The sequence below is a fragment of the Sapajus apella genome, unplaced genomic scaffold, assembly GCF_009761245.1.
Source record: "Sapajus apella isolate SASKATOON/1434 unplaced genomic scaffold, GSC_monkey_1.0 scaffold55, whole genome shotgun sequence".
NCBI classification, from domain to species: domain Eukaryota; kingdom Metazoa; phylum Chordata; class Mammalia; order Primates; family Cebidae; genus Sapajus; species Sapajus apella.
In genome coordinates, this window is record NW_022436995.1 from 1382248 (window position 1) to 1409005 (window position 26758).

The following is a 26758-nucleotide window of genomic DNA, read 5'->3' on the forward strand; positions in this document are numbered from 1 at the left end:
CCCTGTACTTTTGGAGGCTTACGTGGGCAGATCTTGAGCTCAGGAGTTCAAGACCAGCCTGGACAACATGGCAAAACCCCATCTCTACCAAAAAAAACCCAAAAAATTAGGCAGACCTGGTACTGTGCATCTGTAGTCCTAGCTACTCGGGAGGCTGAGGTGGGAGAATTGCTTGAGCCTGGGATGTGGAGGTTGCAGTGAGGGGAGATTGTGCCATAGTGCTCCAGCCTGGGTGACAGAGCAAGACTGTCTCAAATAAAAATAGCTCACAGCAATGTTTTCTTTATGTGTGCCTACCACTTATAATATGCAGCTTTCACTTATTACGATGAACTGCGTTCTGGCACCTCTTATATTATTGCCCTGTTAGGGTGTTTGTTTTTATATTTTATAATTATTTAGCATGTTTTTCTTACTGTGGTGTTTGATTCTTGAAGGCAAGAGCCTTGCCTTAAACTTTGTTATCTAGAGTATCATCATATAATTAGTTAATGACTATTTGGTGGTTGGTTGATTTCAGGCGTATTTGGAAGTTTAAGTTCAGCACCAGCAACCTGCAGCCAATCAATGATATCTTCTGTGGAAAATGGGGATGCATTTTCAATTAAACAAAGTATTGAACCACCATCAGGGATTTATGGAAGATCAGTCCAGCAAAGTATTTCATCATATCTTGATGTTGAGAATGACAAAGATGTAAGATTATTTGCTAATTATTAGAATAAATTTAAGCTTACAATAGGTCATTGTTTTGTGTATATCAGATGTGGGGTGGTGAAAGTATTTTGATTAAAATTTTTTAAATCTTGGTACAATTGAAATTTTGAGCCTTGGCAATGTGTCAAAGCCCTGTCACTAGGAAAAATACCAAAATTAGTCAGGTGTGGTGGCGTGTGCCTGTGGTCCCAGCTACTTGGGAGGCTGAGGTAGGAGGATCACTTGACCATCACTTGATGGTCAAGGCCGCAGTGAGCTGTGATCGCGCCACTGTACTCCAGTCTGGGCAACACAGTGAAACTGTCTCAAGGAAAAAAAAAGAAATTTTAATCCTTAATCATTTAAATAATAGATTATTTGCCCTTCACACTTAATAAAGGCATTCTCATTCTGGGGATAAAGTATATAATATACTTTATACTCTCTGTATACTTTATATTTTACTGTACTATATATACATATATATGTATGTATATATTCAGTTTTCTAGGATATACTCAAGTAGTGACAGACTAATATCCTCAGACACAGATAAGTTATCTGAGATGAAGATATTTTACATATCAAACTCCCTGAATATTTTCAGACTTTCAACTTTTTCATTCAGGTTAAAGTTTCTATTTCAAAATCTACTTATAACAAGATGAGACAAAAGAGAAAAGAAGAGAAAGAACTGTTTCACAGTAAAGATTGTGAAAAGAAGGAACAAAATTCCTGGGAACGAATGAAACATAAAGGAACTGAGAAAATGGCATCTGAAAGTAAGTGGAATTTATGTTTTGTCTTGTTTGTTTGTTTTTGAGATGGAGTCTCACTCTTGTCGCCCAGACTGGAGTGCAATGGTGTGATCTCGGCTCACTGCAACCTCCATTTCCTGGGTTCAAGTGATTCTCCTGCCTCAGCCTCCTGAGTAGCTGGGATTATGGGCACCTGCCACTACACTCAGCTAATTTTTGTGCTTTTAGTAAAGATGGGGTTTCACCATGTTCGCCAGGCTTGTCTCAAACTCCTGACCTCAAGTGATCCGCCTGCCTCAGCCTCTCAAATTGCTGGGATTACAGGCGTGAGCCACTGTGCCCTGCTGGTAATTTTTTTCCTACTAATAGTCTAAAACTGGTGAAATGAAGTTTCACTGAGGGTAATACATGACTAAGAATGAAATATCTTATATAACACTGAAATTTGCAAGACCCATAGCTTCTATTTTAATTATATGTAACTATTATAATAATATGCTTTCTCATAAAAAGAAAAATGATTGTGTTTCTCCATTCTAGACTTAATATTTTTGGAAATGAGTTGGGGCTATCAAAAAATGAAAGTTTTCTGAGAAAACATTGCCTTCAGCTCTCCATTGAAAGGGTCCACTTTAAAATGGCCACCATCTTTATTGTTTTCAGAGTCAGATAAGTCACTTATTTAGATGTAAAGGGTAAAGTCACAAATGCTTGTTAAACTGAAGAGACCACATGTGGTCCAGTGCATTTGTGCCAGAAAGAGTACTGAAGGAGGAGTCAATAGACATACCTGCTTCTTAAGTATCAGTTCTTTAATTAGCTTTGTGACCTGGAAGCAGGCTTGTTTTCTGCCCCTGTGAATGGCTTAATTATCTCAAAGGTCCAGATAATCTCAAGGATCTCTTCTATACTCCCTGGAAATAGTCCTGTTTTGCTAAGGAGTAGTATCCCATTTTATAGCAGAGACAACTGAGATGGTGAAGCTGGTTTATGTTATATCATGATCCAAAAAAGTCATTGCATTTGTCATTTATTCAGTCTGTCCTTGAGTACCTAGTATGTTATATGCTTGGCCAAGAGTAGGCTCTAGGTTTCCTGGTGTTGTTTTTTAAAATATTGAATACATGTTAGGTATAGTAGTAACTAGGAAAAATCAGAAGTTGAAATGAAAAATCGTGTGAACTGTAATAAACATTAAGTATTATTGCTTATTTTGTTAAATATTAATTATTATTAAGAAAACTGCATGAAATACACTCAAGTTTATGTTGTATCTGAAGTCTAGATAGCAACAAAATAAGAAGTTTAGAAAAAAATACTCAATACAATAAACAGTATACTTCTCTTGAAGATAAAAATAAAAAAGATTTAACCTAAATTAATGTCTGAGGATTTTCCTAGGTTTTATTTCCATTATAATGCAACAAGTGTAGCAAACTATTTTCAAAGGTAATCATTGTTGAGAGTTGCCTGATGAGAGGTGTTAGCCTGTAAAATTGTGGCTAAAGATGTCCATAAAACCCATTAAATGTAGGTGTTTGTGAAATTTAACCCTCTTAGTAGTCTCAGATAATTCACTATTTGTTATTGTCATAACATTCAGTGAGAGAAAAACCCACAAACTTCCTACCTAACTTAGCCAATAGGAAAAGTAGAACTAGAAATACAAATATTACAAATAGTAATATATCACAAATTTGGGGGCATTCATTCTTGATAGAGACATCAACTAATTTTGTGATTTCTGCCTATAATGTAGGCTTTAAGGATTAGGTTTCTGAGAAGTATAAGGAGAGTACTTTGAAGTCACTCTGATGTTATTTGAAAATAAGAATATGCTCACACAGTTTTTTTGTTGATCAGCTCAAAGTATAGCTGTTCAGCTCTATGATTATGAACATATTAGCAGAAATAATTTTTAATAGCTAAATTCTTATTGGATATGTCTCCAGTTAAGAAACTTTCTATCCATTAGATCAGTGCTACTCAAAGTGTGTTTCATAGACTGTATGAACTGTTTATTACTTATCTATGATAACATAAGCAAACAATATTTTGCTTCTAGAAATTATTTTAATAATTTGACAGTGCCATAACACTTTCATTGTACTTTATAGAAGTATCAATCTGCAACACAGTGGAAGTTTAAAAAAAACTTTATTTGAGCATCACTACTTTCAGTTGATATTCTATATACCTCCTTTTCCAAAATAGCATTCTTCTGGTGAAAACAAAACAAAGATAGGTGTCAATATTTGATATTGTTATAATCTCGAGGTTGAAAACTTGGTGTTTATCTGTATCTCTTTCTAGTGAGTTATTGTTTCATGAGAGTGGGAATGGATTAGATATATTAAGGGAATTCTTAAAACTTCCACATTGGTTTCTTCATCTGTAAAGTAGGAATACTAATTATTACAGAGAGTTGTTGAATGAATTAAATTAGGTAGTATAAATGAAGCACTTAGCACAATACTAGGGAAGATAATAAATGATAATAGTGTTATTTTTTAATATGCTATTATTTTAGGATTGGGATATTCCAAAGCTGGAGGATTCTGTTTATACATGTCAGTATTATATGTGAAGCCTAATGAGGGTATACCTGAACCATTAAAAAAGAAAGTGAAAGGGGTCTCTTATATTCTTTAATTCATACATCATCTTTCTCATATAACAAAATCTGATACTGATTTATCACTGTAGTAATTCAAAGCATCATACTTACCTTTGTACATTTTTTTGTTACATATGTGATAAATTTTTTGAAAGTGAGATTTTTATATTTGTGATTTCCTGTAACATTTTATCACAGATAACCTGGCTAATAAATAATTTTTGATGATAGTTACTTTATAGTGACTAATATTTCCTTTTTAAAAATATTTCTTGGCGTGGCATGGTGGCTCACACCTGTTATCCCAGCACTTTGGGAGGCCAAGGCAGGAAGATCACAAGGTCAGGAGTTTGAGACCAGCCTGGCCAACATGGGGAAACCCTGTCTCTACTAAAAATACAAAAATTAGCCAGGTGTGGTGGCAGGCACCTGTAATCCCACTACTTGGAAGGCTGAGGCAGGAGAATTGCTTGAACTCGGGAGGTAGAGGTTGCAGTGAGCCTAGACTGCGCCATTGCACTCCAGCCTAGGCAACAGAGCAAGACTCCATCTCAAAAAAAAAAACATGTCTTAATATGGAAAAAGAGCCATTAAATCTTTACCTGCTTATAAAAGCCCATTCTATTTGACTCTTTTCTTTATCATACCTCCACTGCATGTGTCTCGAATTATACAGTGCTCTCAAGGGCATTATCCTGAGCATTGAGAATGATTTGTTTCTCCAACTTCTAGTGCAGTGCCTTACATCTGGAAAATGCTTGGTCAATGTCTTATTATAGAGGAAACATCATTCTTACAGTACACATGATCTTAGAATTTATAATAGGCCACTAATTCCATATCAATAGAGAAAATCAACTAGAATTTTACATACAGATCCATGAAACTTCATCTTCAATTCTCAGTTATAAAACAGGTATGTATCCATATTTTTACAAAATGGGATCATACTGCTTCTTTTGCTTTTAGCTATTAAAATAAAACTAGACTTTGTTATGACTCATGACTGAAACTACTTACATATTTATATTAAATATAATTTGTTAATAATTTTGTATATAAAAGTAAAGTTTTCAATAGTTTTGGTTTCTGGGTACTGTAATTTTCCTCAAGACTAAACTAATAGTACTAGTTTAGCTATAGTCAGAATAATGTTTGTATCCTTTGTATAAAGAGAATTTGCTCGGTGTAGTGGCTCTCACCTGTAATCCCAGTACTTTGGGAGGCTGAAAAGGATGGATTGCTTGAGGAGTTCAAGACCAGCCTGACCAACATCTCTACTAAAAATACAAAAATTAGCTGGGCATGGTGGTGCATGCCTGTAGTCCCAGCTACTTAGGGGACTGAGGCAGGAGAATAGCTTGAACCTGGGAGGTAGAGGTTGTAGTGAGCCAAGATTGCACCACTGCACTCTAGCCTGGGCGACAGAGTGAGACTCCATCTCAAAAAGATGAAAATTAACAAAAAGGATTCTCTTATAGTTTATTTAATATATTTTGTTTTAGGCGAAACATCTACTGGAGCCATTTTGCAGTATAAAGAAAGGATGCCTTCTGTCACTCATAGTCCAGAAATAATGGATTTATCAGAACTACGGCCATTCTGTAAACCAGAAATAGCACTGACAGAAGCCCTGAGGCTTTTAGCTGATGAAGACTGGTAAGCTCGCCATCCATAACTTAAAACTGAGCAGGGTTCAAAAGCTTTCTGTAAATATTTAATTAAAAATCTTGAAACACATTTTCTATTAAAATAATCTTAGTAACAGTTATTTAGTTCTTAGGCAGGAGAGTCTTTTCAGCTTATTAATGTAGCAGAACTCTGACCTTAATAGTACTGTATTACAAGTTATATTATAATTTATATGCCATAAGCATATAATTTAGCTTTATTATGGATTATGTAAAACTCTTTGATATTAGGATACAAATTTCACCATTTCTCGAAGTATTTCTCTGTGAAATATAATTTTTAATAGTCCTGGAAATACTTATCTGCTCTTATTGCAGTTATAGCAGCCACCCAGCCCCCCAGCCAACTCAAGGGAGACAAAAAGACAATGGCAGTGTGCATCCCATGTGTTTCAGCAGGAGCATCCACTTACTGCCTTTGTTTCATTTTCTACCTTGTTCCTTCATATCTCTCATTGTTCCTATCTTATACCTCCATATCAGTTTTGCCTCTCTGCTAGAGCATATTCATCAACTTTAAAATGTGCCATAATATCTCCTATTCTTTAAAAATCTCCAGGCCAGGTGTGGTGGTTCACACCTGTAATCCCAGCACTTGGGGAGGCTGAGGCAGCGGCGGATCACAAGGTCAGGAGTTCAAGACCAGCCTGGCCAACATAGTAAAAACCTGTCTCTACTAAAAATACCAAAAAAAATTAGTTGAGTGTGGTGGCATGCACCTGTAGTTTCAGCTACTTGGGAGGCTGAGGCAGGAGAATCAATTGAACCTGGGAAGTGGAGGTTTCAGTGAGCTGTGATCGTGCCTTTGCACTGCAGCCTGGGTGACACAGCGAGACTCTGTCTCAAAAACAACAACAAAAAAACCTCACTACACTGCACATCTTCTTCCTATTTCGTCCCCCACCAACCTTTTTTTAACTAAGAGTCCTCAAAAGAGCTGACTTGTTGTCTCTACTTTTTTACCTCATGTTCTCTTCTCAACCTTCTTTAATTGGCTTTCAGCTGTCTCCACCAGGACCACCACTTCACTAAAAATGAAAAAGTGACCATTTCCCTAAAAAAACAGTGGTCATTTATTAGTCCTCTTCTTACTTCACCTTTCAGTAACATTTGACATCTTAAATTTAACATATCCAGAAAACATTTAAGGATCAAATCCAGAAAAGAAATCCTGAACTTCTACTTCCTGTCAACATGGATTAACAGATACTGTATTTGCCCTCATACGTGAAAGATCTAACAAAATTATACAAAATATATTAAACAATAGTTTTCAAGGACCAGGCATGGTCGCTCATGCCTGTAATTCCAGCACTTTGGGAGGCCAGATCACTTGAGATCAGGAGTTTGAGACCAGCCTGGCCAACATGGTAAAACCTTGTCTCTACTAAAAAATACATAAAATCAGCTGGGCATGGTGGTGCATGCCTGTAGTACCAGCCACTTGGGAGGCTGAGGCATGAGAATCGCTTGAACCTGGGAGGCAGAGGTTGCAGTAAGCCAAGACTGTGTCATTGTACTCCAGCCTGGATGACAGAGTGAGATTCCATCTCAAAAAAAAAAAAAATAGTTTTCAAGATATTGTTCACCAGGCTATAGAAAGATTTTGATCTCTGAAAGACAGGAAATAAACCAGGTGAGCCCTACAATTACCCAGCTTGTTTTGTGGAGAGAGTTTCCAGGTTACAGCTAAAGGAGGGAAAAACAGATAGATATCAGCAGAGATGGACATGGTGCTAGATGTTTGAGGAGGCCATGGTGACTTGACCTCGCAGGACAGTATGCCAGATAGAGCTCCACAGAGAACTCCAGAGATCATTAAGAGGATTTTACTCAAATGTTTAGCAGACAACCGGTCGGGGAATGCATGTAAATAAATTTCTTGAGGCCGAAACAAGAACCACTCAAAACAGTTACAAGGAACAATTTCTGGAGCATAAACAGTGTCAGTAATACTTCCTGTTCCCACCAGCAGAGTGGAAAAGTTCATAATTCACAGGGCATTGGGTAGAATACTCAGAGGGTTTTGCTCCATAATGTAGTTAAGTAAACCATAGACTGAATGTTACTCAGGTTCCCACCTCATGAAGTTTAAAAGCAATTTTATAGTTATAAAGGAATTAATTCATCAAGATAAGTAATGCATTATTAATTCACCAAACTTTGGATCCTTATTTGAAATAAGTTTTCGAATAACTATATCCCAGAACAAAGCTGAAGAATATTTTTTTAGGAATATAAAAATAGCTAAAGTAAAATTTTTAATGGCTGGCATCCTATAAAAAATTACCAGGCATGCAGAGAAGCAGGAAAATATAGCCAATAGTGAGAAGAGAAAGACCAAGTGAAACCAGTGCAAAAATGACATATACGATAGAATTAGTAGACAAGGACACTGTAACTGTAACTATTCCATGCATTAAAGAGGCTGGAGGAAAGGTTGAGCAAATAAAGACATATAATGTATATAAGAAACCCAAACCTAATGTCTACAGATGAAAAGCTATAATGTCTGAGATCAGAAATACACTGGATGAGACAGATTAGACATTCTAGAAGATTAGTGAAGTTGAGGTAACCATTGAAACCATTCAAAATGAAACAGCGAAGCCTGGCCAATATGGCAAAACCCTGTCTCTACCAAAAATACAAAAGTTAGCTGGATATGTCCATGTACACCTGTAGTCCAGTCAACTGGGGCAGGAGAATCGCTTAAACCCAGAGGCAGAGGTTGCAATGAGCTGAGATCGCACCATTGTACCCCAGCCTGGGCAACAGAGTGAAACTCTGTCTCAAGAAAAAAAAAAATTTGAAATGAAATGAGAGAAAAAACACTGAAGAAAAAGTCCAGAAAATCTGTCAAATGTGGGAGAACTTCAAGTTATGTGTAATTAGAGTTACCAGACAGAGAATGAGACAGAAAAGAATATGTGCAGAAAAAAATGGATAAAATTTGTTCAAGTTTGATGAAAAGTATAAACCGAGAGATTAAGAGTTCAATGAACACCAAACACAAGAAACACTAAAAAAAAAATTTCAAAAGTGATATAATCAAATGGCCTAAAATTAGGGATGGAGAAAATCTTAAAAATAGCTAAGGGTAAGACATTACATACAGAACAAAGATCAGACTACTCATCAAATAACCTGCAAACCAAAAAACAGTTCAGTGAGATCTTTAGAGCACTGAAAGAAAAAACAAACTATCAATCTAGAATTCTATATCCAATGCAAATATCTTTCTAAAATAAAATTAGTGGGCTGGGCATGGTGACTCACACCTGTAATCCCCGCACTTTATGAGGCCAAGCCAGGAGGATTGCTTGAGCCCAGAAGTTCAAGAGCAGCCTTTGCAATATAGCAAGACCCCATCTCTAGAAAAAATTTAAAAATCTGGATGCAGTGATGTGCTTCTGTAGTCCCAGCTACTCAGGAGGCTGAGGCAAAAGGATCACCTGAATCCAGGGGTTCAAGGCTTCAGTGGGCTGTGATTGTGCCACTACACTCCAGCCTGGGCAACAGAGTGGGAATTTGTCTCTTAAAAAAAAAAAAAAAAAAAAAGGAAAAAAAATTATTTTAAAAGAAGCAAAATATCTGACATTTTGATACAAAGGCTCAAAGGGAAGACATGGGAGTATTGTTTTACCATTCTTATATATGAAATGATTTATGTCACTTCAAGGTAGACCTGTAAGTAACCAATAAAATAACACAAAAGTTTTGTTGGTAAGGCAACAAAGGAGATAAAATTTAACTATAAAAATTATTACAAAGAAAAGATGTGACAAATAGAAAACAAATAGTAAGATGATAACCTTAAACCCAGTCATCTAATCACATGAAATATAGATGAACTAAACATCCTAGTGAGATTAGATTAAAAAGCACAACCCAACTATATGCTACCTATAAGAAATTCAGTTTAACTCTATAGGTACAAGTAAGTTAAAAGTAGAGATGCAAAAAGATGTATACCATGCTAACAGTAATCAAAAGATAGATTACATTGCTATATTAATGTCAAAGTATATTTCAAAGCAAAGAGTATTAATCAGAGTATTTATTTTATATTGTTATGTAACAAATTGCCACACACTCAGTAGATTCAAACCACACATATTGATTAACACTCAGTTTTCTGGGTTAAGCAATCAGATACAAGTTAACTCAGTTCTTTGCTCAGGATATCACTAGGCTGAAATCAAAAGTATCAGCCAGGGATGCGATCTCATCTCCCAATTTTCTTCCGCTCATTGTTTGGAAGAATTGTCCTTGTGGATGTGAAACTGAGGTTTTCATTTTTGTATTACTCCATTTTCATGCTGCTGATAAAGACATACCCAAGACTGGGAAGAAAAAGAGGCTTAAATTGGACTTATAATTCCTCATGACTGGGGAGTCCTCAGAATCATGGTGGGAGGTGAAAGGCACTTACATGGCAGCAGCAAGAGAAAATGAGGAAGAAGCAAAAGTGGAAACCCCTGATAAACCCATCAGATCTTGTGAGACTTATTCACTATCATAAGAATAGCATGGGAAAGACCAGCCCCCATGATTTGGTCACCTCCCTGTGGTTCCCTCCTGAGTTCTGGGATACAGCCACACCTTATCAGTTATCTTGCTAGCTGTCAGCCAGGGACCCTCTCATCTCCTAGAGGTCACCCTCATGTCCTTATTATGTGCCACACACACAGACATAGATTCTCTCAACATGTAGCTTACTTCTTCAAAGCCAGGAGGAGAATGTCTGCTGCTGCTTCTTATGTCTTTTAAAGGAGGTAAAGCCTCTTCACGATAATCTCCCTTTTGATTAACTTGAAGTCAACTGATTAGGGACCATAATTAAATCTGCAAATCTCTTTTGCAGTCAAACTTAATATGATCACAGGGAGTGATATCCCAACACATTCACTCTCATGGAGAGGGTGTAATACAGGATGTATAAATCAGGGGTAGGAATTATGGATACCCTCTTAGGATTCTGTCTACACATCCACAATAAAGAGGGTCATTTTATAGTTATAAAGGAGTTAATTCATCAAGAGGACATGGCAGTCCTAATGTTTATTTACCATATAATATAGCTTGAAAATATATTAAGCAAAAACTAATAGACCTGCAAGGAGAAATAAATCTCTAATTATAATTGGAAATTTAATGATCCTCTCTCATTAATAGAACAAGTTGATAGAAAAGCAATAAAGATGTAGATTTGGACACTTTTTTGTATATATATTTAGTAGAGATGGGGTTTTGCTATGTTACTCAGGCTGGTCTCGAACACCTGAGCTCAAGCAGTGCACCCATCTCAGTCTCCCAAAGTGTTGGGATTACAGGCTTGGGCCACCACACCTAGCCTCAACAATAGTATTAACCAATGTTCTCACAGGATCCTTAGGGTGTTCATTTGCCAACCAGAGACCTCTGTGGCCAGTGGTGCCTTTGCCCAAGTTTTGCTCAGGTTCACTTGGGCTCATTCTGCCCATGTGTCCTTGCAGACTGTGCTTGGCTTTTGCTACCAGCCCAAATCTCATGCCTGCAAAGGGTGAGCCAGGTAGAGAGCAGCAAGGGGTGCATGAGCATGGGGTCTGGCCACTACACACGGCCAGGCATATTGGCTGTGGCAGGATAGGCAGTTCCAGGCACTGGCACAACTGCTGACTTGCTGCTGCTACAGCTGGACCAGACCTACTGCAAGCAGCTTCCGCTGCAGGCACCAGGGAATGTGGTGACACCTGGAAGCTTGGAGATGCTAGCAACTGCAAAGCCCCAAAGAGAGTGTCACAGCCCTGGTGTGGGAAGGTCCTAAGTCTGGGTTCCCCAAACGGCCACAGCTCTTTTTTCCTTTCTTCTCTCTTTCTCGTTGCCTGCAATGTGATGAGTGGTAGGGTGTGGCAAGGGGCGGGGGTTGAGTAGTGTTTCAGCCCTATTTGTGTTACAGATTTTTCAGTCCCATCATTTGGTGTGTCCCTAATTCTTGTCCCGTGTCCAGGAAGAATGAGGTATGTGAACAACTGGAACATACCTCCAGTTGTGGAGCAAGGTCAGAGGTGCTTTATTGAGCAACAGTATAGCTCTCAGAAGAACCAAAGTGGGTAGCTCCTTTCTGCAGGCAGGTCATCCTCACACCTCTGCAGCTCTCAGTGGAGAGGAGACTTGCACTGGGTAGCTCCTATCCACAGTCAGGACATCCTGATGTCTGTGCAGCCTTAAGTGGAGAAGAGACCAGGAGTGGATAGCTCCTATCTGTAGACAGGTCATCATAACACCTCTGTAGCCCTCAGCAGAGAGGAGTCCTAGAGTGGGTAGCTTCTATCCATAGGCAGGTCTTACTGATGAGTGTACAGCTCTCAACAGAGAAGAGACACATAGAGGGTACTTTTCTCTACAGGCAGGTTGTCCCATCTGCCAGAGTCTGGCTGAGTCTAGGATTTTTATGAGCTTCAGATGGGAGGAAGTGTGTGCTGATTGGCCCATGGGTAGGCCTGGAAAAAGCACCATAAGTTCTCACTGTAGTCCGTGGAACTGGCAGTCCAGCCCCACAAGCTTCAGGCTGTCCCTGGCTTGAAGGTGAGGTTTCACCTGCCCCTTTCTGCCCAGGAGCCTGTCTGCCTCCTGCTGCCATCAACCTGTTGTCAACAACACCCAGGCTGTTCATGCTGAGGGGTGCCTGCAGGCCCATACCAGGCTGCCCTCAGCAGCCTCCCAGCTTCCCTCCCATGCTGGCAGTGCCCAAAGTCCAGAGGGGAACCAGACAGCAGGGGGCTGGCATGTCAGCACTACCACAAGTGTACACACACCTGGCCAGGTCCTGACAGCACCTGGGGTCTGCTGCAACTATACTCCAAAACTGGAGGTTTTGCTGGGAGTGGGGAGAAGCCAGGCAGTGGGAGAAGGCACTTCTGAGCCTGTGGGGGCAGGGAGGCTTTCAGGGCCTGTAAGAGCATAGGGATACCCACGTCTGCAGCTGCAGCTGTGCCCAGGAGGGCGGGGCTCCCACCCCTTCTACTCAGAAAGGAGCACAGCTTCCACCTGTTTCTGGCTCCTGCTGGCTCCACGGAGCACACAATCTCAGCTGCACCTCCCCTGCTGCAGCCAGTGTTTTTGCAGCAGCCACTCCAGATGGCCTCAACTGTTATCAGTGTGCCTAATTAACATTTATAACATATTCCATCGACAGCAGCAGAATTCACATTCTGTTCAAGTTCACAAGATATATTTACCAAGAAAGACCTTATTCTAGCCGGGCGCGGTGGCTCAAGCCTGTAATCCTAGCACTTTGGGAGGCCGAGGCGGGTGGATCACGAGGTCAAGAGATCGAGACCATCCTGGTCAACATGGTGAAACCCCGTCTCTACTAAAAATACAAAAAATTATCTGGGCATGGTGGCACGTGCCTGTAATGTAATCCCAGCTACTCAGGAGGCTGAGGCAGGAGAATTGCCTGAACCCAGGAGGCGGAGGTTGCGGTGAGCCGAGATCGCGCCATTGCACTCCAGCCTGGGTAACAAGAGTGAAACTCCGTCTCGGGGAAAAAAAAAAAAAAAAAAAAGACCTTATTCTAGGCTACAAAACAAGTAATTTAAAAGGAATCACATTTTACAAATTTTGTTCTCTGTAATTAAATTGGAAATTAATGATGAGTATTTGGAAAATGCTCAAATATTTAGAAACTACATAACACACTTATATGTGTAACCTGTGGATCTAAGAATAAATTAAAAGGAAAATTAGAAATTATTTTAAATTTGATGAAATAAAGAATGAAACATCAAAATTTGTGGGATGTAGCCAAAATAAAGAGGAATATGTCACACTATGACACCCATATTAGAAAAGAATAAGAAAAGTTCTATATCAAGGAAATAAGCTTTCACCTTAAGAAACTAGAAACAGAAGAGCAAATGAAACTCAAAGTAAACAAAGAAAGGAAATAATAAAGATCCGTGTGAAAATTATTGCAGTGGAAAACAATAGAGAAAATCAGTGAAGGCAAAAGCAGCTTCTTGGCGAAGATCAATAAAATGGATAAGCCTCTAGTCAGATTGACAATGGAAAAGAAGAGGAAAATTGCTAACATCAAGAATGAGAGAAGAAACATCACTACTGATCATACAGCTGTGAAACAGATAATATAGAAATATGATAAACAGCATGATGCCCCAAAATTCAACAACTTAGGTGAAATGGACAAACTATTTGAAAGAACCTAACTACTAAAACTCATTCGTAAGAAAATAGATAACTTTGTGGCTGGGCACGATGTCTCACACCTGTAATTCCAGCACATTGGGAGGCTGAGGCAGGCGGATCATTGAGGCCAGGAGTTCGAAACCAGCATGGCTAACATGGTGAAACCCTATCTCTACTAAAAAAACAAAAACTAGCCGGGTATCGTGGCTTGTGCCTGTAATCCCAGCTATTCAGGAGGCTTAGGCATGAAAATTGCTTGAACCCAGAAAGAGAAGGTTGCAGTGAGCTGAGACTGCGTCACTGTACTCCATCCTGGCCAACAGATCAGGATTCTGTCTCTAAAAAAACAACAAACAAACAAACAAACAAAAAACTTGTGTAACCCAATATCTATGAATGAAATTGAATTTTTGTTTAAATTTTCCCACAAAGAGGCTGGGAGCAGTGACTTATGCCTATAATCCCAGCAGTTTGGGAGGCCAAGGCAGGAAGATCACTTGAGGTCAGGAGTTCAAGACCACCTAGCCAACATGGTGGAACCTCATCTATACTAAAATTACAAAAATTAGCTAGATATGATGGCACATGCCTGTAATCCCAGCTACTCAGAAGACTGAGACAGGAGAATCACTTGAACCTGGGAGGCAGAGGTTTCAGTAAGCCAAGATCGCACCACTGCACTCCAGCCAGGGTGACAGAGCAAGACTCCCTTTGGGAAAAAAAAAAAAAAAAAAGGGTTTCTACAAAGAAACCTTCATTTTCTGATAGTTTATACCAAACATTTTAGGAAGAAACCAATTCTACATACACTTCTAGAACATTGAATAAGATGGAGTTCTCATCTCATTGATTGAGGCCACCATTACTCTGATACCAAAATTATACAAAGACTGGAAAACTACAGACTGATTCCTAATATAGCACAAGAACTTAGAGAGAAAAGTTCTTAACATAGAACTTTTTATTTCCTCTCTTCCTAATCTGAAATATACTTCTCCCTCAGTGTTCACTGTCTTAGTTAATAGCCCTGCCATATACATTTGATTGTTCTTTCCAAGTCAGGGTTGATTTTTTTTTCTTTTTTTTTTTTTTTTTTTTTTTTGTCTTTCTTTCTTTGAGACAAAGTTTCACTTAGTCACTCAGGCTGAAGTGCAGTGGCATGATCATGGCTTCTGCAGCCTTGACCTCTTTGGGCTCAGGTGATCCTCCCTACTCAGCCACCCAAGTAACTGGGACTACATGTACAAACCACCATGCCTGGCTAATTTTGGTATTGTTTGTAGAGACAGAGTTTCAGCCAAGCTGGTCTCGCAAACTACTGGTCTCAAGCAATCTGCCCACCTCAGCCTCCCAAAGTATTAAGATTATATGCATGAGCCACTGCACCTGGCCTTTCATTTCTGTACATTCCATCAATTCTTATATTTTCAGAACATATCCTGAAACCAATTACTTACTACAGTCTCTGCTGCCATTCCTCTAGTTCATGCCATAATTATCTCCCACATGGCTATCGTAGTTTCATCACTGGTTTCCATGCTTGTATTATTACTCCATCTCATTTAATAGCCATTGCTACTGTTAAAATATAAACCAGACCATGGGACTTCTCCACAGAAAGCACTTTGGTAGCTCCCTAGAACACTAGTGAAAAAATTTAAAATCCTTACCAAAAATTGTAACTCTTTATTACCAAGGGTCAGATAATGAAGGACCAGCTAACAAGGCCTATTGTTAAACCATAAAAGTGTCTATTCATCAAGAAGACGTATTAGTCCTAACACACACATGTACACATAGAGACAGCACACATACGTGAAGAAAAAAACTGATAGAAATTTAAGGATAAATAAATCAACAATTATATCTACATTATAATTGTATAAGGTACACAATTATAGCTTAAGTTAATTATGTTTTAAATCTAAAAGATATAAAAGTAATATTTACACTATAATGTAGTCTTAAGAAGTGAACAGTAGCATTATGCCTAAAAAAATCAATATGCCTTAATTTAAAAATATTTAGTTGCTAAAAAATACTACTGATCATTTGAACCCTCAGTGAGTTGTAGTCTTTTTGCTAGTGGAGGATCTTACCTTGATGTTGATGGCTGCTGACTGATTAGGGTGGTAGTGGCTGGCCATGGCAATTTCAGCAATTGCAAATATTACTGCTCATTGACAGTGTACCTGGTCACTCATGAGCTCTGATGGAGATGTACAAGGAGATTAATGTTGTTTTCATACATTCTAATATAACTTCAATTCTGAAAATTTAGCATGTAAGAATCGTACTGATTTTGAAAGTCCAATATGGCATCTTCTTCTAGTAGGAGGCTGTTTCCTTTACATTGAATATCTGTTGTTTTGTGTAGCTACATATATCTATTACCTTACCTGGATAACTTGCTGCTGCTTCTACATTAGCACCTACTGCTTCGCATTGCACTTTTTTCCCCCCTGGAGATGGAGTCTTGCTCTGAAGCCTAGCCTGGAGTGCAGTGACACAATTTCGGCTCACTGCAACCTCTGCCACCTGGGTTCAAGGAATTCTCCTGCCTCAGCCTCCCAAGTAGATGGGATTACAGGTGTGCACCACCATGCCTAGCTAATTTTTGTATTTTCAGTAGAGACAGGGCCTTGCCATGTTGGCCAGGATGGTCTTGAACTCCTGACCTTATTATCCACCTGCCTTGGCCTCCCAAAGTGCTGGTATTACAGGCGTGAGCCCCCTCACCCAGCCCACATTGCACTTTTATGTTATGGAGATGGCATCTTTCCCTCAACCTCATGAACCAACCTTTGCTAAACTCAAACTTTTCTTCTGAACCTTTCTCACCTTTCTGAACCTCTTCCTTGACAATATTCCATAAACAGAAAAGAAGACATCTGTGATCTTGTTTCAGTTGAGTCCCATTTAACAAAAGATTTTGTAATTTATTTTTCCTATAGGGAGAAGAAAATTGAGGGACTGAATTTTATTAGATGCTTAGCTGCTTTTCATCCTGAGATATTGAGCACAAAATTGCATGAAACAACTTTTGCAGTTGTTCAAGAGGTAAACTTATTTTTTTGATAAGTTAAGTATTATTAGAATAACAAGGAATAAATATGCTATGTTTGTTTGACCTTTAAAATTTTTAAACACCTCTGTACTTACAATATAAAAGGCTTGTATTTAATTAAAGCAGACCTTGTCTTAATTTGCAACATTAAGAGAAATTTAATGGATGTTGATTCTTAGGACAAAAGATAGCATATATTAAGATATGAGGCTTTGTTTTTGAGATGGAGTCTTGCTCTGCCCCCCAGGCTGGAGTGCAATGATGTAATCTTGCCTCACTGCAACCTTCTCCTCCTAGGTTGAAGCAATTCTCCTGCCTCAGTCTTCCAAGTAGCTAGGATTATAGGCACACAACATCATGCCTGGCTAATTTTTGTATCTTGAGTAGAGATAGGGTTTTACCATGTTGGCCAGGCTGGTCTTAAACTCGTGACCTCAGGTAATACACCCAACTTGGCCTCCCAAAGTGCTAGGATTACAGGCGTGAGCCACCGCACCCGGGCAAAGGTATGTTACTTGAAGACAGGAGTTTGAGACCAGACTTCCCAGTATGGTAAAACCCCATTTTGACTAAAAATACAAAAATTAACCAGGCATGGTGGTTTGCACCTGTAATTCCAGCTACTTAGGTGGCTGAGACTCAAGAATCACTAGAACCCAGGAGGTGGAGGTTGCAATAAGCTGAGATCACACTACTGCACTCTAGCCTGTGCAACAGAGTGAGACCATAACTCAAAAACAAAAACAAAAAAAAGTAAAATTCCTTTCCAAGTTATTACTGATTTTCTTGCAGAATATCAGCAAAATATACATTTTGAAATGTTTTTTTAGGTGAAAAATTTACGTTCTGGAGTTTCTCGTGCTGCTGTGGTCTGTTTAAGTGATCTTTTCACTTATTTGAAAAAGAGCATGGATCAAGAATTAGATACCACAGTAAAAGTTTTGTTGCACAAGTCTGGTGAATCAAATACATTTATAAGAGAAGATGTTGACAAAGCATTGAGAGCTATGGTTAATAATGTAACTCCTGCACGTGCAGTTGTTTCTCTTATCAATGGCGGACAAAGGTAATGTTTAAATAATCTTGAAATGTCATTAAACTAAAGATGAAATGTTGCAATCAGGGGTATAGAAAGGAAACCAGGAAATCTTAGTATTATATCGATCAAAAAACATTTATTAAAAAGTTCCTGTGAGATAAACATTATACTACATGCTGAATATGAAAAGAATAATGTTATTATTTTTCTCATAAAATATTTATATTTCTTGTGTCCCTAGGGCACCTAGCAAAGTGTCTGCCACACAAAATAATCTAGACAATTTGGCTTTAGGAGACTTACAATTATTATTTTTATTTTTATTTCAATAGCTTTTGGGATACAAGTGGTTTTTTGTTACATGGGTAAATTATATAATAGTGAATTCTGAGATTTTTGTGCACCCATCACTTGAATAGTGTACATTGTATCTAATGTGTAGTTTTTATCCCTAGCCCCCCTCCTGCTCTTCTTTCTCTAGAGATAATTATATATATCACCCTGTATGGCTTTGCATACTCATAACTTAGCTGCCACTTATAAGAGAGAACATATGGTTTTTGGTATTCCACTCCTGTGTTACTTCACTTAGAATAATGGCCTCCAGCTCCATCCAAGTTGCTGCAAAAGACATTATTTAATTCCCTTTAATGGCTGGGTAGCATTTCATGGTATATATATACCACATTTTCTCTCTTTCTTTTTTTTGAGACGGAGTGTTGCTCTTGTTGCCCAGGCTGGAGTGCAATGGTGAGTTCTTGGCTCACTGTAACCTCTGCCTCCCGGATTCAAGCAATTCTCCTGCCTCAGCCTCCCGAGTAGCTGGGTTTATAGGCATGTGCCTCCAAGCCAGGCTAATTTTGTATGTTTTAGAGACAGAGTTTCTCCATGTTGGTCAGGCTGGTCTCAAACTCCCAACCTCAGGTGATCCACCCACCTTGGCCTCCCAAAGTGCTGGGATTCCAGGCTTGAGCCCTCGCACCCGGCCCACCACATTTTCTTTATGCACTGATTAGTCAGTGGGCACTTAGGTTGGTTCCAAATCTTTATAATTTTGAATTTTGCTGCAATAAACATGTGCAAGTGTCTTTTTCACATAATGACTTCTTTTCGTTTCAGTAGGTACCAAGCAGTGGAATTGCTAGATCAAATGGTAGATCTACTTTTAGCGCAATAAAAGTTATTTTAATAACCTTACTCTATTGTTATTTCAATAATGTTATTTACATTCATAGATCTATAACTAAATGTCAGTTTTGTTTCACTTTTAACTTTTTGGGAAGTAATAAGTAATGCAAATAATTTGTTATTTTAGCCTCCCAGGATGATTGTTGAGAAGCTGTTAAATAATTTAACTTTAAGATAGGTCTTTGGCTTTGCATGGTGGCTCATACCTGTAATCCCAGCACTTTGGGAGGCCAACGTGGGAGGATCCCTTGAGCCCAGGAGTTCGAGACCAGCCTGGGCAACATAGTGAGACCTCGTCTGTACTAAAACTAAAAACAAATTAGCTGGGTGTCTTGGCACATGCCTGTGGCCTCAGCTACTTGGGAGGCTGAGGCAGGAGGATCACTTGAACCCAGGAGGTTGAAGCTGCAGTAAGCCATCATTGCATCACTGCATTCTAGATTCAGTGATAGAGCAAAACCCTGTCCCAAAAAAACAAAACCAAAAACACCCCATAGATCCATAGATCTTCGGAGAATAGTTTATATAACAACTCTGTTTTAATTGATCACGTCTCCTTGTAGCCATTTACACATTGCTGTAAGAAGGTGTACAGCCCAGCATTTATCAGATGTATTGGAATTTATGGAACCAGAACGTATTTTATCTGCAACAAAGGATATGGCTGAACGTATATTACCAGCTGCTGCTAAGTTTGCTCAAGACAGTTCACAAGAAACCAGGTGAATATCTGCTGTTTGCTAAATCTATTATTAATAAGGGCTTAAAAGTAGGAAAAGAAAGAAAGATGAAAGAAAAATGAACATTTTCTAAATGGAGAAGTGGGGTCCCCAGGGATTGGTGCTGGGGGATGGTCTTATTTAACCAGTTTGTAAATATTCTTGAGGGAGTGCACAGTGAATTCTCCAAATTTACAGATGACACTACATACTTCTGGGTAGTGAGATGCCAAGTCACAGGGATGAACTTCATGAACACGGCACAAGACTGTATGAGTGGGCAGAAAAGTGGCAGAAGAACTTCATTATGGGCAAATGTAAGGTAATGCATTTAGGGGAAAATGATATATTCTCCAAGCAATCAGGTAAAATCAAGGAAATAGGTACACATGAAAAATACAGGAATACTACATAACAATATATTATCCCATGAAACATGAGATATCTGCAATCTGAAAACTACACAAATTTCTGATGGTTGTACTTAAAAAATAATTTTATGAAGTTTAAGAACAGTCAGAGATACCTGAGAATTATAAGAAAAAAAAAAAAAAAAAGAATAGTCCGAGAAAGACATACAGGGTGATATGTATATTACACATTACAATAATTAAGATGTTGGTAGTATTATGGCTCTGGTGGTGACAGAAATTTTGGATGTAGTCAGACACTTATGTTAAATTTCTTGTCCCCGTCATTGTTTCTTCTTAAGCAAGTTACTTAATTTCTCTTAGTCTCTGTTTCCTTGTCTGTAAAATTAGGAAGGGTGAACTAGGGGACCAATAATGTCCCATATAAAATATAAAATTTTTATAGCAATGATACGTGGCTAGGCGCAGTAGCTCATGCCTGTAATCCCAGCATTTTGGGAGGCCAAGGAAGGCAGATCACCTGAGGTCAGGAGTTCGAGACCAGCCCAGCCAACATTGTGAAACCCCGTCTCTAGTCGAAATACAAAAATTAGCCAGGCATGGCGGCACATGCCTGTAATCCCAGCTATCATTGAACCTGGGAGACAGAGGTTTCACTGAGCTGAGATTCTGCCACTGCACTCCAGCCTGAGAAACAGAGAGAGACTCCATCTCAAAAAAAAAAAAAAAAAAGATTAATTTTCTAAAAGGTTGTAGGTCATAAGGATTAAAGTAAAGAAGGATATAAAATTTTTAACATTTTGATCCTTTTGTAGTTCATGAGCATGATGATTGGGTGTTCACACGCTTCTGTGAGATGTGCCACCCTTGAACTTTGTTATGACGTTGGCACATTACCCATATGACCTGAAAAAAATTTTTTTAACATTTTAAGACAAAGATGCTCATTACTTTAGGTAACTGCTGGAGTTAATATTATGGAACACATTATACCTAAAGATAATACAGAAAGTAAATGTATTAGTTTTTCATTGCTGTGTAACAGATTAACACAAATGTAGCAGCTTAAGGCAACTCACATTTTTTGGCTTAGAGTTCTTTAGGTCAGAAGTCTGGCATGGCTCACCTCAGTTCACTGCCTATGGTTTCAGAAGGACAAAATCAAGGTGATAGGAATGCTGGGCTTTGCCAAATTCAGTTCCTTGTGGTTGTAAGACTTAGGACGGCCGAGCATGGTGACCCGTGCCTAAAATCCCAGAACTTTAGGAGGCCAAGGCAGGCAGATCACCTAAGGGCAGGAGTTCGAGACCAGTTCGGACAATGTGGTGAAACCCCATCTCTATTAAAAATGCAAAAATTAGCTGGCCATGGTGACGTGAGTCTGTAATCCCAGCTACTCAGGAGGCTGAAGCAGGAGAATCACTTGAACCCAGGAGGCGGAGGTTACAGTGAGTTGAGACCTGCTATTGCACTCCAAACCTCAAAAAAAATAGAGACTGAGGTCTGCATTTCCTCGCTGGCTGTCAGCAAGGGTCCTTGCTTTGCCCCTTAACACTACTCACATTTCTTTGCATGCAGCCCTCCTCTGGTTTTAAGCCAGCAATGACATGTTGAGCTCTTCTTCATAGGATCTTTCAGACTTCCTCTTTTTCTACCAGCCACAGAAAGCCCTCTGCTTTTAAGGGCTTGCTTGATTAGATTAATTCCACCAGATCATGTCATTATTTTATTTATTTATTTTTTAAAAGACGGCGTTTCACCATGTTGGTCAGGCTGGTCTTGAACTCCCAACCTCAGGTGATCCGCCCGCCTTGGCCTCCAAAGTGCTTGCATTACAGGCGTGAGCCACCACGCCCGGCTCATGCCATTATTTTAAAGTTACCTGTGTTATATGACATAACATAATCTTTGGAGTGATATCTTTTTTTTTCTTTCTTTCTTTCTTTTTAAAATTATACTTTAAGTTCCGGAGTACATGTGCAGAACATTCAGGTTTGTTAAATAGGTATACAATGTGCCATGGCAGTTTGTTGCATCTACCCCCATGATCTACATTAGATATTTCTACTAATGTTACCCCTCCCCAATACCCCCACCCACTGCTATCCCTCCCCTAGCCCCCCCACCACCCGCGACAAGCCCCGGTATGTGATGTTCCCCTCCCTGTGTCCATGTGTTCTCATTGTTCAACACCCACTTATGAGTGAGAACATGTGGTGTTTGGTTTTCTGTTCATGTGTCAGTTTGCTGAGAATGATGGTTTCCAGCTTCATCCATGTGCCTTCAAAGGATATGAACTCATCCTTTTTTATGGCTACATAGTATTCCATGGTGTATATGTGCCACATTTTCTTTATCCAGTCTATCACTGATGGGCATTTGGGTTGATTCCAAGTCTTTGCTATTGTAAACAGTGCCGCAATAAACATATGTGTGCATGTATCTTTATAATTGAATGTTATAATCCTTTGGGTATATACCCAGTAATGGGATTGCTGGGTCAAATGGTATTTCTAGTTCTAGATCCTTGAGGAATCACCACACTGTCTTCCACAATGGTTGAACTAATTTACACTTACAGCAACAGTGTAAAAGCATTCCTATTTCTCCACATCCTCTCTAGCATCTTTTGTCTCCAGATTTTTTAATGATCACCATTCTAACTGGCATGAGAAGGTCAAGGGATGTGAAGGACCTCTTCAAGGAGAACTACAAATCATTGCTCAAGGAAATAAGAGAGGACACAAACAGATGGAAAAACATTCCATGCTCATGGTTAGGAAGAATCAATATTGTGAAAATGGCCATGCTGCCCAAAGTAATTGATAGATTCAATGCTATCCCCATCAAGCTACCATTGACTTCCTTCACAGAATTGGAAAAAAACACCTTAAACTTCATATGGAACCGAAGAGAGGCCACATAGCCAAGACAATCCTAAGCAAAAAGAACAAAGCAGGAGGTATCATGCTACCTGTCTTCAAACTATATTACAAGGCTACAGTAATCAAAACAGCATGCTACTGGTACCAAAATGGAGATGTAGACCAATGGAACAGAACAGAGTTCTCAAGTACTACCACACATCTACAACCATCTGATCTTTGACAAACCTGACAAAAACAAGCAATGGGGAAAGGATTCCCTATTTAATAAATGGTATTGTCAAAACTGGCTAGCCATATGCAGAAAGCTGAAACTGGATCCCTTCCTTATACCTTATACAAAAATTAACTCCAGATGGATTAAAGATTTAAACATAAGACATAATACCATAAAAACCCTAGAAGAAAACCTAGGCAGTACCATTCAGGACATAGGCATGGGCAAGGACTTCATAACTAAAACACCAAAAGCAATGGCAACAAAAGCCAAAATAGACAAATGGGATCTAATTAAACTTAAGAGCTTCTGCACAGCAAAAGAAACAATCATTAGAGTGAACCAGCAACCAACAGAATGGGAAAAAATTTTTGTGGTCTACCCATCTGACAAAGGGCTAATAACCAGTCTACAAAGAACTTAAACAAATTTACGAAAAAAACCCATAAATAACCCCATCAAAAAGTGGGCGAAGGATATGAATAGATGCTTCTCAAAAGAAGACATTTATGCAGTCAACAAACATGAAAAAAGGCTCACATCATTGGCCATTAGAGAAATGCAAATCAAAACCACATTGGGAGTGATATCTTAATTACATTCACAAATTTTAGGGATTGGAGCAGGACATCTTTGGGGAATCATTTTAAAGTTCTGCATATCACATTAATGTTCAAAAAAATTCAAGAGAGTTAGATCATGATAGGCTAGTTAGAAACAAGATGTTCTTTTCTCTGTCTTTATCACCCTGTTAAAAAAAAAAAAGATTTCTTAATGGCTATCTTGTGTGCTTCTTTACTTAACCTTTCCTTAATGGCATAGTAATTCTTTCTAGCCTATTTTGTCATGTCTTAGATTCTTACTTAAAGTTATAAAATTATAAAATGGTTACAGTTAATTTTTGAGTTTCATATTTCTCACATTTTGTGTCCCTGTTGTTTGCTTACTTGTTCATATCATTGGACCCTATAATAGACCTACAGTCCTTAACATTGCAGGCTAAACCTTAGAATTGCCCTTGAAAATATAACTGATTAGGAGCTGCTTATCTGGATATAGACCTTATTCTGGTTGTGGAGAGAGAAAGGTAATATTCTCTGACTTCACTTCTCTCTCTGCAATTTCATTACATTTGAATGCATCTGGTTGAGATACGTGATCTTTTTCTTTTTGGAGACAGAGTCTTGCTCTTTCGCCCAGGCTGGAGTACAGTGGCATCATCTCAGCTCACTGCTACCTCTGCCTCCTGAACTCAAGTGATCCTCCCACCGCAGCCTCCTAATTGTGACTACAGGCGCGTGCCACCACGCCTGACAAACTTTTGTATTTTTTTGTAGAGATGGGTTTTGTGATGTTGCTGAAGCTTGTCTTGAACTCTTAGACTCAAGCAATCCACCCACCTTGGCCTCTCAGAGTGCTGGGATTATAGATGTGAACCACTGCGCCTGGCCAAGACAGGTGATCTTAAGATCATCCTGTATCCCCCCACCTACAAAACCCCACAAAAGCCTGTCCTTCTCTTGTTTCTTCTTTTTTTTTTTTTTTTTTTGAGACAGAGTCTTACTCTGTCACCCAGGCTGGAGTGTGGTGGTACAATCTCGGTTCACTGCAACCTCCACCTCTCACATTTAAGCAATTCTTGCACCTCAGCCTTGTGAGTAGCTGGGATTACAGGCATATGCCACCACTCCTGGCGAATTTTTATATTTTTAGTAGAGACAGGGTTTCACCATGTTGGCCAGGCTGGTCTAGAACTCCTGGCCTCAAGTGATCCACCCACCTTGGCCTCCCAAGGTGCTAGGATTACAGTTGTGAGCCACCATGCCCAGCCTCTTCTCTGGTTCTTTTTGTGCATATATTCCAAGTTGTGAGTAAAAGTGTTACTGTAATTTATTTTAGGTCTCGGCCTCCTTGAAGATGAATAGTGTGGTACTATTTTGAAGTAGTATAAGAAACCTACATGCTAAAATACCTCCAGTATGCACTTCTGTGATATCTGAATTTCCACCATTAGAATCACTGAGCTTAAAGTATTATGCTAAGATGATTATTTTAAGTTCTATTTATTCATATAATATAAAAAAACTTAGTTTTTAAGATTATTACCTTTATTAACATATCAGCCACAATTTATCAACTAACCTTGGGTGTATTTTAGGTAGTAAAGAATAGGATTTTGAAGAATCAGAATTCTGGTAAGTTTTGGCTAAGGAAAGGGAGGGTTGACTCAGGCCAGAACATCTGGCCAGTAGGTGGACAGCAAATGGTCAATGGGCAAGGAGCCCAGGACAGAGACAAACTTCTTCTGACTCACAATTCAGCCTGATGCCAGTATTGATATGTACCCTGGGGTGCCTGAAAAATAGAATCTAAGCTTTTGTCTCTCCATCTGACACAGGGCAGAAGGATTTGAAGACAGTGACTTTAAAAGGGAATTATGGAGCATCCCAACAGATGTTTTCGTTTGCTTGTTTGTTTTTGTTTTTGTTTGAGACGGAGTTTCTCTCCATTGGCCAGGCTGGAGTGCAATGGTGTGATCTCGGCTCACTGCAACTTCTGCCTCCCAGGTTCAAGCAATTCTCCTGCCTCAGCCTCCTGAGTAGCTGGGATTACAGGTTTATGCCACTACGTCTGGCTAATTTTTGTATTTTCTTTTTAGAAGAGATGGGGTTTCACCATGTTGGCCAGGCTGGTCTCGAACTCCTGACCTCGTGATCCGCTTGCCCTAGCCTCCCAAAGTGCTGGGATTACAAGCATGAGCTACTGCCCCCAGCCACAGATGCTTCTTAACTTATAATGAGGTTATATTCCCAGTAAGCTCATCATGAATAGGAAATATCGTAAACCAAAAGTGCATTTAATACACCTAACCTACCAAACTTTATAACTCAGTCAAATAATCATAACTTAACCAGGCCTTACCTTAAACATTCTGAGAACACTTTCATTAGCCTTCGCTTGGACAGAATAATCTGGCAACACAGTACATTGTAGAGTATCATGATCACTTGCCTGACTAGGAGCTGTGGCTCACTGCTGCTGTCCAGCATTTCAAGAGAGTGCCATACTGCATATCACTAGGTATGAAAAGATCAAAATTCAAAGTATGGTTTCCACAGAATGCATATGTCTTTCACACTATTATAAAGTTGAAAAATTACAAGTCGAATTGTTGTAAGTCAAGAACTATCTATACCCTCTAGGGTATCCTGTACAGTTAGGATATCTGTATTTTGGAGATTACTTAAAATAGGAATGGTAATCTTGCTGTTTGATAGTTTTTATTTTCCTCTATTGAAAACAATGCATCTAAGGAC

The 26758-nt window shown here is 39.0% G+C and overlaps 1 protein-coding gene and 1 non-coding gene across 5 annotated transcripts in view; both read left to right on the top strand.

Moving 5' to 3' along the window:
* TOGARAM1 (TOG array regulator of axonemal microtubules 1) overlaps positions 1–26758 on the top strand; it is a 101544-nt gene that overhangs the window by 50879 nt on the left and 23907 nt on the right. For 3 of the 4 annotated variants that reach the window (XM_032244489.1, XM_032244491.1, XM_032244490.1), the window contains 6 exons: positions 521–696; positions 1325–1478; positions 5577–5730; positions 16910–17015; positions 17853–18088; positions 19813–19971. In XM_032244489.1, coding sequence (XP_032100380.1) covers positions 521–696; positions 1325–1478; positions 5577–5730; positions 16910–17015; positions 17853–18088; positions 19813–19971 — 985 coding nt within the window. Of the gene's footprint in view, positions 1–520; positions 697–1324; positions 1479–5576; positions 5731–16909; positions 17016–17852; positions 18089–19812; positions 19972–20166; positions 20529–26758 lie in introns of those variants that run through there. The other variant, XM_032244492.1, reaches the window with a different exon arrangement.
* LOC116527752 lies at positions 21143–21246 on the top strand. Its single transcript, XR_004258715.1, has one exon. It is a non-coding gene; the product is annotated as a small nucleolar RNA U13 (small nucleolar RNA).